The sequence below is a fragment of the Macrobrachium rosenbergii genome, chromosome 43, assembly GCF_040412425.1.
Source record: "Macrobrachium rosenbergii isolate ZJJX-2024 chromosome 43, ASM4041242v1, whole genome shotgun sequence".
Classification (NCBI taxonomy): Eukaryota; Metazoa; Arthropoda; class Malacostraca; order Decapoda; family Palaemonidae; genus Macrobrachium; species Macrobrachium rosenbergii.
This window is the reverse complement of record NC_089783.1, coordinates 22377707-22390877: the sequence shown is the minus strand read 5'-3', so window position 1 is coordinate 22390877 and position 13171 is coordinate 22377707. Positions and strand designations below refer to the sequence as shown.

Below are 13171 nucleotides of genomic sequence, written 5' to 3'. Positions count from 1 at the left end.
TAACAAAAGCCATAAACACATGGGCAGTACCAGTAATCAGATACAGCTCAGGAGTAGTGGCGTGGACGAAGGCTGAACTCTGCAGCATAGACCAGAAAACTAGAAAACACATGACAATACACAAAGCACTACCCTCAAGAGTAAATACAGGTAGACTATACATAACACGAAAGGAAGCAGTGAGAGGGCTACTAAGCATAGAGGACTGTGTCAACATCGAGAGCAGATCACTGGGGAAATATCTGAAAACCAGTCAAGATGAGTGGCTAAGGAGTGCATGGGAAGTAGGACTGATAAAAGTAGATGAAGACCCAGAAATATACACAGACAGGAGAATGAAAAATAGAACAGAGGAATGACACAAGAAACCAATGCATGGACAGTACATGAGACAGACAAAAGAACATGGCAATGGCTACAGAGGGGAGAACTCAAGAAGAAAACAGAAGAAATGCTAACAGCGGCACAAGATCAAGCCCTAAGAAACAGATATGTCCAAAGAACAGTAAATGGAAATAACATCTCACCCATATGCAGGAGGTGCGATATGAAAGATGAGACCATAAACCACATAGCAAGTGAATGTCCAGCGCTTGCACAGAACCAGTACAAAAAGAGGCATGATTCAGTAGCAAAAGCCTTTCACTGGAGCCTGTGCAAGAAACACCAGCTAGCTTGCAGTAATAAGTGGTATGAACACCAACCTCAGGGAGTGATAGAAAACGATCAGGCAAAGATCCTCTGGGATTGTGGTATCAGAACAGATAGGGTGATACGTGTCAATAGACGAGACATGACGTTGATTGACAAAATCAAGAAGAAAGTATCACTCATTGATGTCACAATACCATGGGACACCAGAGTAGATGAGAAAGAAAGAGAAAAAATTGATAAGTATGAAGACCTGAAAATCAAAATAAGAAGGATATGGAATATGACAGTAGAAATTGTACCCATAATCATAGGAACACTAGGCACAATCCCAATATCCCTGAAAAGGAATCTGGGAAAACTAGATGCCGAAGTAGCTCCAGGACTCATGCAGAAAAGTGTACTACTAGAAACAGTGCACATAGTGAGAAAAGTGATGGACTCCTAAGGAGGCAAGATGCAACCCGGAACCCCACACTATAAAAACCACCCAGTCAAATAGGATGACTGAGATAGACAATAATAATAATAATAATAATAATAATAAAACTGTAATTACAAAATTTATACATTTCTATAGTAAATTATGTGATATTTTAAACAAACAATTATCATTTCCCAATCTTTCATGAAACCTTTGAAGAGAGGGGTGAGGGCAAAGCTGTCAAATGAGTCAATTGTTGCCCACAACGTGTCAAAGGATTTCTCTTTCTCTCTCTCTCTCTCTCTCTCTCTCTCTCTCTCTCTTTATTTTTCCTTTTTCCTTCATAGATCATGAATTTCCATCTTTTGATATCTAACGTAAGAATAACTCTCTCTCTCTCTCTCTCTCTCTCTGTCTCTCTCTCTCTTTCTCTCTCTCTCTCTGTAATAATTGATAAATAATTTCACTCTCTTAAGCAAGGACAACCCTTATCTCTCTCACACTTTCTCTCTCTCCTCTCTCAAGGATTCGCAAATGTCGCATGTCTGTGAAAAAATCGCATATGACAATTAGTTAGGTTCCAATGAAAAGTTCGTATGTCTGTGAATTTGCGCAACTCGAATCGTGCAAGATCGAGGTATTACTGTGTGTGTATGTATGTATATATATATATATATATATATATATATATATATATATATATATATATATATATATATATATATATATATATATTTATATATATATATATATATATATATATATATATATATATATATATATATATATATATGAATATAAGAAGGCCCCTAAAACATTATTTAAACATTGAAACCATATATTTTGGGCACTAGCTTCTGTGCCCCTGTTCACTAGTTAGAATATGGACAGGTGGAAAGTTACAATGGTATATATACAAAAACATAAAGGTGTGGCCCTAGGCCTCCGATGTTATGGAGGTGGCGTTTCTTAAGAAGGAGGAGAATGACCAAATTCCCTAGTGGTTTTTGGCCTCAGGAGCTAATGAGGCCAAAAACCACTAGGGAATTTGGTCATTCTCCTCCTTCTTAAGAAACGCCACCTCCATAACATCGGAGGCATAGGGCCACACCTTTATGTTTTTGTATATATACCACTGTAACTTTCCACCTGTCCATATTCTACCAGTGAACAGGGGCACAGAAGCTAGTGCCTGAAATATATGGTTTCAACGTTTAAATAGTGTTTTATGGGCCTTCTTATATTCATATTACACTGTAGTATTACAGGAAAAAAGACATTCATATATATATATATATATATATATATATATATATATATATATATATATATATATATATATATATATATATATATATATAAAATTTTATTTGCTCAGCATGTTAATTGATTTTTTTATTCTAGATGAAAGTGCACAGTTTTAACTATAAAGAATGGTGTTATTTACTTAACTTATCAGTACTCCAACTTTTTAGTATAATGTTACTCGTAATGCTCAATTCCACATACAGTATTTCTAAATGAAATTTGGTTCTAGGGGCGGCAAACCACGAGAAGTGAAGCAGGTTGATGTTGCTTCTACTCTTGCTTTTCTGACAAATGTTGAAGTTCCTGAAGGCAATGTTGGACGTCCTATAACTGAAGTTGTGTCTCATCTTGATATAAAGAAAAGAATGCTGCTTCATCATAATGCTGCAAAACAACTGCTTGGTGTTGCTCGTGGGTCTGGTCTTAGTGTTAATCATGGTAAGATTTTTTCACAGTGTTTTACTTCACGTGTACAGGAATCCTTTTGAGGTACTTTTCCATTAGTACTGCCCTATAACGCACAAGAATACCCTGTGTGGGCTGTTGGCAGGGTTTTTGGGTGAAGGTGAATGTTCTTGGGTTGGAGCACTCTGTTGATGACACACTTCTGAGCAAGATGAGCTTATTGTGTGAGGAGCTGAATGGTGTGGATGGGTGGTTGAATGATTTCCTGAGGCTGGGGTGGAGAGAGAGAGAGAGATGTCAGAGTACAATGAGTAGTTTATCATACATAAGTCTGTAAGTATTGTTTACATTTACTATTGAATTATTTCCTTGGGTACCATATCAAAAGCCATATGAATGGGAGTTACAGGGAATTACATGGACAAAGGTGCCTTAGTGACTTTTTAGTCTATCCAAAGGGACACCTGTAAAGGCAGTAAGAATAATTTTAAAAAATCACTTTAGGGTGTCAGTTGTGTTATCTAATCTGTTCTTGATATATCTGGCTGTATTACTATTCACAACTTCAGTGGTAGTTTACTCCAAAATTAGGCTGTCTTATAATGAGGAAGTTCCCACCTTGGCTGGTGTTGAACCTTTTTAGAGCCAGTTTCCATCCTTTGGCTGTAGTTTTGTTACTGTGTAAGGTAGTTTCCTACAATCCATGTTATTATGCTTATGACATGCAAGGTGCCTGATAATGATGTAAGGTTGGTTGCTCTTATTTGTTATACTGTATCTCTAATCTTTCTTTGTCCTTCCTCTGGGCTGGTAACCAAAATGGGACAACATACTTTGAAAATTTATTCTAACTATTGTATAAGGTTATTATTCTTCTTCATAGTAGTAAATTGACATTTAATGTAACCTAGTGTTTTCTGGGTTTTCATTTCAGCTTGTATACACTGCTTAGAAGGTTGTAAGTCACTAATGATAATGACTCATAGGACACTTATTTTTGTATCATATGTGTGTGATTGTAGTTATCAAAGTTGAATGGCATCAGAAGCCCATTTTGTGTTATCAACAGTTGCTTATTTAGCTAGTCAGTCCTAAGTCTGGGTCATTTATGGAGATAATAAAGAGTGAAGGACCAATCATTGAATCCCAAGGCATAGCACCTGTGACATTTTGCCTATGAGTGGATGTCTCATTGATGACAACTCTTTTGATTTGTGTTACTTAGCCAGCCTTCTTTCTAATCTCTTACTTCGTCTGTGTTACCTTGAATTCTTACTTTTCCCATTAATCTTTTATGTGACACCTTGTTAGATGTCTTCTGGAATTGTAGATGGAATATATTTACTGTTTTACTTTTACCATAAGTACTAAACATGTATTGGAAGAAGTCTAAAAGGTTGGATAAATATGATCTATTAGGAAATCCATGTTGAATCACCAGAACTAGACTGTTTTAAATCACATTATCTTGTCTGATGATAAATTCAAGTATCTTCCCAGAAACTGAAGTCAGGTTAATAGACCTTAGTTCCTTGGGCCATCCCTAGAAACTTTCTTAAACATTGGTGCACCATTGTAAAAACAATTTTTTCTTCTTTGATCACCCTTGGATAATATCTATATGGAATTAGGGATGAAATCAAAAGAAGATAGCAAAAATCACCAGAACCTTCAAGACCATTGTTAAATGACTTAGTTAATTCTAATATTTTGTCATTATTTTTAATAATTCAGTTATTATATTTATATGTAAAGTTTATCCAAAATTAAATAAAGCCTAATATGAAGGTCATTATTAATGCAATTTACTGATCTTATTGTAGATCTAAATTTAGTAGGACTTTAATAAAATTTTGGTACTGTATTGTACACATGAAAGGTAAATTATATGAAAAAGGTAACACTTTTTTTATAACTTATGTATGTCTACCAACTTTTTAACAATATTTTTTATCAGTATGAAAATACATGGACAATTAGTTCACTTGCAGTACATTTTTAAGTAACTGCTTCTCTTTTGTTTTTTCTGGGCAAAAGTAGGGTGTTTCTGGGACTTCCACAGACCTTGGAATTGGTCTATCAATAATGGTTAGTCTTAATTTTTGTATTTTGAATGGGCTAATTTGATAACAGATTTTGCAATTGGAGATATACTTTTACAGATAATGCTGATTTGCTTTTTGAAGAAGCTACAAAACTTCACAAAGAAGTATTGGAAAAATTGAATAAAGATCCTCCAGATGAGGACTATAAAGAATCAGAGGCAAAGAGAGTGCTGAAGTTTTATCAGGAGTGTGAACAAATGGCTTCAGATGCTTTAACTTCAAAATTGCAGAGTTACGACCTTCCTACAATTTTTTCTTCTACAATTATTGTTATTATGGTAAGTATGACAAGTTAATTAGAAAGAATATACATTTGTTTCATACAAGCCCATCAACCACATAGCACCCACATTTTCAGTCTTCAGTGTTCCCAAACTCTCAGTCCTTTTTCTTCTAGACAGAAGAAGAGCAGTTGTGTACACTCCACCTGGCTGAAGGAACCAACCATATATTCCATTGTTTGCAGTGCTTTAATTGTTTTTTGCTCAGTAAACTTGGCATCTTCCAGCCAGTTAAAATCATTGGTTATTCTTTTTCTGTCTTTTTCATTACTAATTCACCTCATTATTCAACCTTTTCATTTTTCTTTGTTAATTAGTGTAAATTGCAATATTAACTGTTTGCATGTATTGTCTGTACCAGTTCTATCTAGAAGTAACAATCATTTATTATTTGCTCATTATCCATTGTAAGTTTTTCTTGTATAATTTTGGCATTTCTTAGTGTTTTTCTTTTGCTAATTTTTACTTCTGATATTGTTTTGTTTGTGTCTTAATAGTTATTGTTAAGTTACCACTAAAAGGAAGGTTTTGTTGCACTACATCCTTTGTTTGTTGTGTATGAAGTACATGATTGGTTTTCTACCACTTAGCTTTAGTTCATTTTATTGGTGTTGGTTATTGGTTGTTATATAAATTTTTGTTTATTGATGCTTCCGAATTTTCCTCCCTAATATTATCTTTCACTTGGTAATTCTAAAATGAGTTTGCATTGTTTTTGTCTTTTGTAATCCAATATTGATTTTTTATAGCCAGTTATGTCTGCATTTCTGCCGATAAATATCATTTATGTTTTTCTTTGCCGGGTGTCTTGTACATACACCGGAAAAAGAACTCCCACTCACTTTGCCAAGTGTCTCTCAGTGTAGCTCTCCTTGGGGCATTTGTAGTAGTCAGATCACTTATATTGTGTCCCTCAAGCAAGCAGCATTTTGCTGTCTCTGCTTCTATATATATTTGCATATTTTTTGTAATTTTTCATGCTTTGTTCATATTTCTGCAGGGATTTCAGTGTTTATCCCGTGTTAATGACTTGTGTTATATTTTCCCAGATTCCTTAAATGTTGATGTATATTTTTCTCTGGCAAATGTAAGTGTTGTCTTCTTACTGCCATTCTGGCCCTTTTAGGTAACCTGTTTCCTACAAATGACTGTTGTGCATCATTGCCTACTACTGTTGGAGTAGGTAAATATTTCATTTTTTGTTTTACTTGAACTGATACATATTCTTTTGTTGTGGGGTATAAAGTGCAATGTCAAGGCTATAGGTAATGCACTTTCATGACAATTTCGGTTAGTGTCAGTATTTGGCATGAAGTTCGGTTACCTTGTTTCATTTCACCATGGTATTTACAGTATATAGATTTTAGGCACTATAGAACTCTAATATATAAGTTGTTTCACTCTTGCTGAGTTGTATGATGTTCACCATTTATCTTGAGTGCCTGACAGGGTCTCCTTGTCATCTCTGTGCATGTTACGGTCACCTTGGATTACATCAGTATGCATGACATGTCTCATAGTGCACTTACACCTGTCCCTGATGCAGTGCTACGTGAGCCATGTTCTACGACAAACTAATAAGATTCAGTTGTCTTACTTAAACATGACATGGTTATCCCTCCTCACACGGTGCACCACACGCCTTTTTATCTTGTAATATGCAGCACACAGTGTGCCAAATACCATGTCTCACTTTTGACCACATGGTTCCTTCTGGTTACCTGTCTGACAAGTAATAGGTAAAGCCTAGCATGTACTGTAGCATCCAGCCTGCAGTGTTTTATATAAGTAACATGCAGTATGCCATGAATCTCCCTCTCCTGTAATAAACAAAGTGAAGAGAACCAAGCACTGGGGCTCATTGTTGATTATGTAGTTCCAGAGGCTTATTTACCTCACCTCAGATAATTAAAGTGACATATTATTACTGTATATCAAACATCAAGTAAATATTCTTTTTACAAGAAAATTAAAGATGAAATATGGAGCAGATGATAAGATTAACATTTGATAATGCATTATCAGTTCAAGTTTATATATTTTCTGCTGTTGTAATTACAAAGTACCGTTCCTGACAAATGAGTTTCTAGAGCTTTTTGCTTGTGCATTTGCCTTATACAGATCTTTTACAGTGGTGGAAAGTGTCTGACCTTTTGTTCCACTGGCAGTATTTTAGTTGGCACCGTTTTCCTATTTAGGGAAAAATCTGTTCATTATCAGTATTGCTTTCACTACTACTTACTGCATTACTATTTTTGAATGTTTGCTTAAGTTCCTTAGTTAACGTTTGAAGGAAATTACAACAGTAGAGTTTCAGACCTATACATCTCTATAAACAATTTATGTCTTCTATATCTAGTACAGTATATTATAAAACACCTGGATTGACCATCTTTTTTGAAGGTGCTATAGTGTTGTATAACAGAGCCTTTTGATCTAGTATACATATCAATTTTGTATTTAAAAAAATTATAGGAACTTACAGTTCTTGGAGTTTTCTTTGCATCATTTCTAATTTCTGTAGTCCTGTGAATGGTACTAATTATGAGCACATTTTTGTTTGGCTTGCATTGATGTACCAGCTGAGTGCTTCGATTGTATTTTAATATTTTTGTGCTATATTGCCTGTCATGGGAATTTTTTTTTGTTTAAATCTCTTTTTAAGTACAATTTATCATCTTCACAAGAGTTGGGCAATTTTTCATCCAGTTCTAGTGATATGAAAAAATTTTCAGATGTCACTTTTCTTCCCTTTTTCCTTGTATAGCTCTATCACAGTAGAAGATAGCTCATTTCTTTTGGTTTGGTTTCTCAGGTGGCCTAAGTAGCTATTGATCTCATCTGTAAGGATATAGATCTCTGTGAAAGAGGTTTCTTGTGAAGCCCCAAAGTTAAGGTGTGATCTTCTGCCATTTCTAGGTGACTGATTAATTCTATTCCAGCTTTAGTAAAGCTTCTTTGGCTGTACCACTACAGTACTGAAAATTGTTTCTTCTGTCCTTCTGATTTCCCCTATTGCTGCTCTTCAAGGAATGGAAATCTGTAAGAGAGATTTTCTAGCTTACCAGGTCAAGAATCCTTTTGAGGGATTTATTAAGGAGCAGTTTACCAAGAACTCTGTCATGTTTTGGTTCAGAAACTTTTTTTAAGGGCTTGGAGAGTATGACTGATGGTAAGGCAGCACAAGTTACCTTTTTTTCATTAGTGAGCTTATTCTTAGGGATGTAATACCTGGATGCTTAATCTACTGGTTGGATCCTGTTGTTGGAATGAGACAGGTGGTTCCTACTTTGGGTGTAATTCTTGACTGTAAATTGTCTTCATCACTTGACCATTCTTTCTTTTATCCAGTACTGTGTAACATTTCCCATGATGTAAACTATCAGGAATTATTTGCCTCTGTGTCACAATTAATGTACAAGTGCTTTCCTCTGCTACTTCTGTCATTCCTGGGACTTGAGAGGAAGGTTGACAAATTACTCAGAGTACATAATGTGGATCTCTTTGGATTATTTTCACTTACCTTGGTTTCTGTATGATGAGTGCAAGTTCCTTTATATCTTTGAGTGACATATGTTCTGATGAGGTTCAATCTTAAATAGCTTTTGTGTGGATCTTACTGATCTTAGTTAACCAATTCTAGACTATTTTGCGGCTTGATTCTTCCTACCTAAATTGGGTTTTGGGCAAAGCTTAAGAAATGGGTTTTTAGTAAAACGGATATAATTTTTTAAAACAACATTGGGTTTTCCATACATACCCATTACCCACCATGTAAGTTCCTTTCTTCCATTCATCATGGATTTGATGAAATGAAGAATGATTTTGATTGCTGCTGGAGACCTTGAGATCCACCAATACATGCACAGTACTGGCCATCTACCATTCTCTTTCTCTCTTACTGGGACAGAGGCTTTCAGGGCTATTTGTAGCACATGAAAAGGACTGTTTATAAGTAATGTTTGTATGAAAAAATTAATTTTTATTAAAAATTGTTTTTTTGTATTTTCTAATTCATATATCCCATTTAATTTTATGAAACACTGTTATAGTTGTATCTGTTATATGCAGCATCTTAGCATGCTAGTTGAACATTAAGTAATGGAAGATTGGGCAAAAGACTTAGAGAGAGAGAGAGAGAGAGAGAGAGAGAGAGAGAGAGAGAGAGAGAGAGAGAGAGAGAGAATTTTACCACCTCATTCATTAACACATTAACATTAGTACATCCCATTATTCTCTCTCTCTCTCTCTCTCTCTCTCTCTCTCTCTCTCGTAGAAGAATGAAATGTGCAGAAACTTTGCATTCACCTCTCTTTGTCAGGTTTTGACTGTGTCTGTGTGGAGGATGTGTACTGGTGCTCTATTCACAGACAACATTAGCGGAATAAGTATAATTTGCTGCGCAGGATGCACCCTGTTGTTATGGCTTTTGTCCTGTGCAGCAACCACGAATTCTCACATTTGCCACCTCTTGCGACCAACACCTTGGCTGCTGACGGTTGCCATTATTTATATAATGGTGATGGTGTCTCAGGTGTTTCATGCTAGGTTACCAGAGCCTAATCAGGTAAGATTTCTTATTTACTGCTAGAACCACTTGTAATTATCATGTTTGCTTTTAGTTTTGAAAAAAAATTGAGATGTATTTTTACTACAAAGTACAGTAGTACAACCAAACCACTGGAGGGTTTTATTTTTAATTTCTCATTATTTGGAGATGTGATAAAAATACTTTCACCCCCTCTGATCAAAACAAATCAACTATACAGTATTGCTTTTAGTAATGTATGGTAAGAAAATCAAAGAGATTGAATTAGACATTTGAATAATATTAAACCCAAGAAGTAACCACAGTTCTTAACAATATACAGTATGTATTACAATCATGGCACAGCCACAAGGAAAACAACTTTTCTTGTTAAAACCATGAAATAGAAAACTTAATTTAAAAAAACAAAAAAATTTGTTTGACAGCTAAGGTTGTCTTGCTGATATCTGAGAGTCTGATTTGTTTGCATAGATTCCATATAAACAAAAGTAAGTCAGGGTAAACCACATTTATATTTTGGATATTGCAGGTGACTATACAAGATTGTGTAGTAAACCCCCGGATTCGTGTTCTCACAATTCCCAGACTCAGCAATTCACAGGAGTTTCTGTGGAACCTATCTATGAATTATTCATGGGAAAACTCACCCATTCACGGATTTTTTCATAGAGCAGTATTCTGTATTTTCATATTATTTTCGTGACTAAATACTGTACTGTATGTACACATATATTTTATGATCAAATAATGATTTACAGTATTAATTTTCAGATATTAATATGAAGTTTAATAAGGTTAAATAATAACATTAAATAATAAAAATAATAATTCTCTCTCTCTCTCTCTCTCTCTCTCTCTCTCTCTCTCTCTCTCTCTCTCTCTCTCTCTCTCTCTCTCTCTCTCTCTCTCTCTGAGATGAGAGAATTTTATGCTTATGTAATATGTATGTTAATTTGTTTAGGATGATAAATGAATGATTTACTAATTTTCAAATATTAATATTACTGTAAATACAGCAAAATATCAATTCATTAAAGAAAATATAGTGAATTAGTAAGATTTTAGTTCAATCCCAGATCTTTTTCTGCATCCGACTTAGGGGGAGGGATGAAGGCAAACTGTTATCATAAAAAAAAAGGTTTAGCACCTGGCCGAAGAGTCTCTCTCTCTCTCTGAGATAGATTTTTTAATGCGTATGTGACATACAGTCAACCCCTAGTATTTGCAGGGGATGCGTACCACAACCCCCACAAATAGTTAAAATCCACGAATAGTTTACACCCCCCCCTCTAAAAATGCTTATAACTGCCTATCTTGAAAGTTCAAAAGTATCATTCTACATCAAATATACCTTAAATTATTATCCCATTACTGTACTGTATTAATCTTTGAAATTAATTAATGTCATTTCAAAGTCATCTTAAACATTATTACTCTTAAAAATATATACAAATGTGCTTCTAACCCTTCCAGCCAAAGCAGAGAGAGAGAGAGAGAGAGAGAGAGAGAGAGAGAGAGAGTTACCACTGCGACTTATATTCGGCAAGCCTTGTGCTGGCACGGGCAAGAGAGAGAGTTTATATCTGTAATCTCTCGAGGAATGTTAATCCATTTCTCTCTACTACCTGCTGGTCACACCCTATACTTATACTCTATGCAACTGACAACAAAAAATTTATATGTTTGTTTTTTGTCTTCCAAAGATGTATTATCTTTACTACACATTTTTAAAACTCTATGAACACACACACACACACACACACACACACACACACAAACTGTGCATATGTGTTAATACCAATTGGTTAAAGAGACTCAGATTAGCAGTATCTTTTTCTGAGAGAGAGCACCAAATGGCAACATTCATTTGACCACCCTTGCTGTCAAGTTATTTGACACATTTGACAGGTACACCCTCCCCCTTCATTCCAAAGCTTTCAGGAAAAGATTGGGAAATAGATTAGTTAAAAGAATTTATATTGAACCTTTCTTTAATGAAATGACATTTTGCTGTTTACATTAATATTAATATTTGAAAATTAGTAAATCATTTATTTATCATACAAAACAAATAAATATATGTAAATATTACATATGCATAAAAATTCACTTATCTCAGTAAGAGAAAGAGAGAAACTGAGAAAAGAAGGGAGAGAGAGAGAGAAGGGCTGAACTAAGTATCTATTTATCTATGTATTTATCTATCCATTTCTTACATTCTACCCTTTGGCAAGTGAGAGAGAGAGAGAGAGAGGAAGGGAGAAACTGATTTGACCACAAGTGGCAACGTCTTCTATCCTTTCAGTCAGAAATGTCAAGTAATTTGACATATTTGATAGGTTCACCCCCGCCTCGCTCCAAACCTTTCAGGAGAAGACGAGGGAAAGAATTTATTTATATTGAAATAAAATCTTACAAATTCAATATAATTTATTTACCTTAATATTAATATTTGAAAATTATTAATATTAACACTAATATCTGAAAATTAGTAATATTAATATTAACATTATTTGAAAGTTAGCAAATCATTTATCATACAAAACAATTGAAGATATGTATGCATAAAAATTTTCTCTTCACAGTAAGAGAGAGAGAAAGAAAGAGAGAGAGAGAGAGAGAAAGGAAGGGGGAAAGAGAGAGAGAGAGAATTATTTTCATTTAATGTTATTATTTAATCTTATTAATATTAATATTTGAAAATTAGTACTGTACAGTACAGTAAATCATTATTTTATCATGAAATGTATATATAGGTACAGTACAATACAGTATTTAGTCACAAAAATAATATGAAAAGACAGAATATTGCTCTAAGAAAAAATCTGCGAATGGGTGAATTTTCCCTGAATAATTTATACAGTAGATAGGTTCCACAGAAAATCCTGCAAATCGTGAGAAAGCAAATACGGGGGTTTTCTGTATATGTTTATTTTTTTTGTATACTGTAGTTTTATAGATAAATGTGATGTTACTTTGTTATTAATTTTTTAATATTTTCCATGCTATAATTACAACATTTATGCATTTCTATAGTAAATTATGTAAAATTTTAAAAGAAAACACATCAATTCCCAGTCTTTTCTGAAAGCATGGAGTAAGGTGGGGGTGTAATCTAACTCAATTATCTTGACATATTGACCACGAAGGGGAGGAAATGTTGCCCAGTCACGGTCAAATATGTAGCCTACTGGGTGGTCAAAATACTGCTATGAAGGATACTGAAAAATCTCTCTCTCTCTCTCTCTCTCTCTCTCTCTCTCTCTCTCTCTCTCTCTCTCTCTCTCTCTCTCTCTCTCTCTCTCTCTCTCTCTCTCTCTCTTCAAGGATACTCAGAATGTGAGAGATGGCTAGATACTCAGAAGTGGTTGATAGAAAGAGATGGCAGTACTCTCTCTCTCTCTCTCTCTCTCTCTCTCTCTCTCTCTCTCTCTCTCTCTCAAAGGCT

The 13171-nt window shown here is 34.6% G+C and overlaps 1 protein-coding gene across 1 annotated transcript in view; it reads left to right on the top strand.

Moving 5' to 3' along the window:
* The window catches only part of LOC136828628 (GPI ethanolamine phosphate transferase 2-like), a 63041-nt gene that overhangs the window by 31653 nt on the left and 18217 nt on the right, over window positions 1-13171 (top strand). The window contains exons 7-9 of the mRNA XM_067086658.1: window positions 2613-2821; window positions 4951-5171; window positions 9496-9741. Coding sequence (XP_066942759.1) covers window positions 2613-2821; window positions 4951-5171; window positions 9496-9741 — 676 coding nt within the window. The remainder of the gene's footprint in view (window positions 1-2612; window positions 2822-4950; window positions 5172-9495; window positions 9742-13171) is intronic.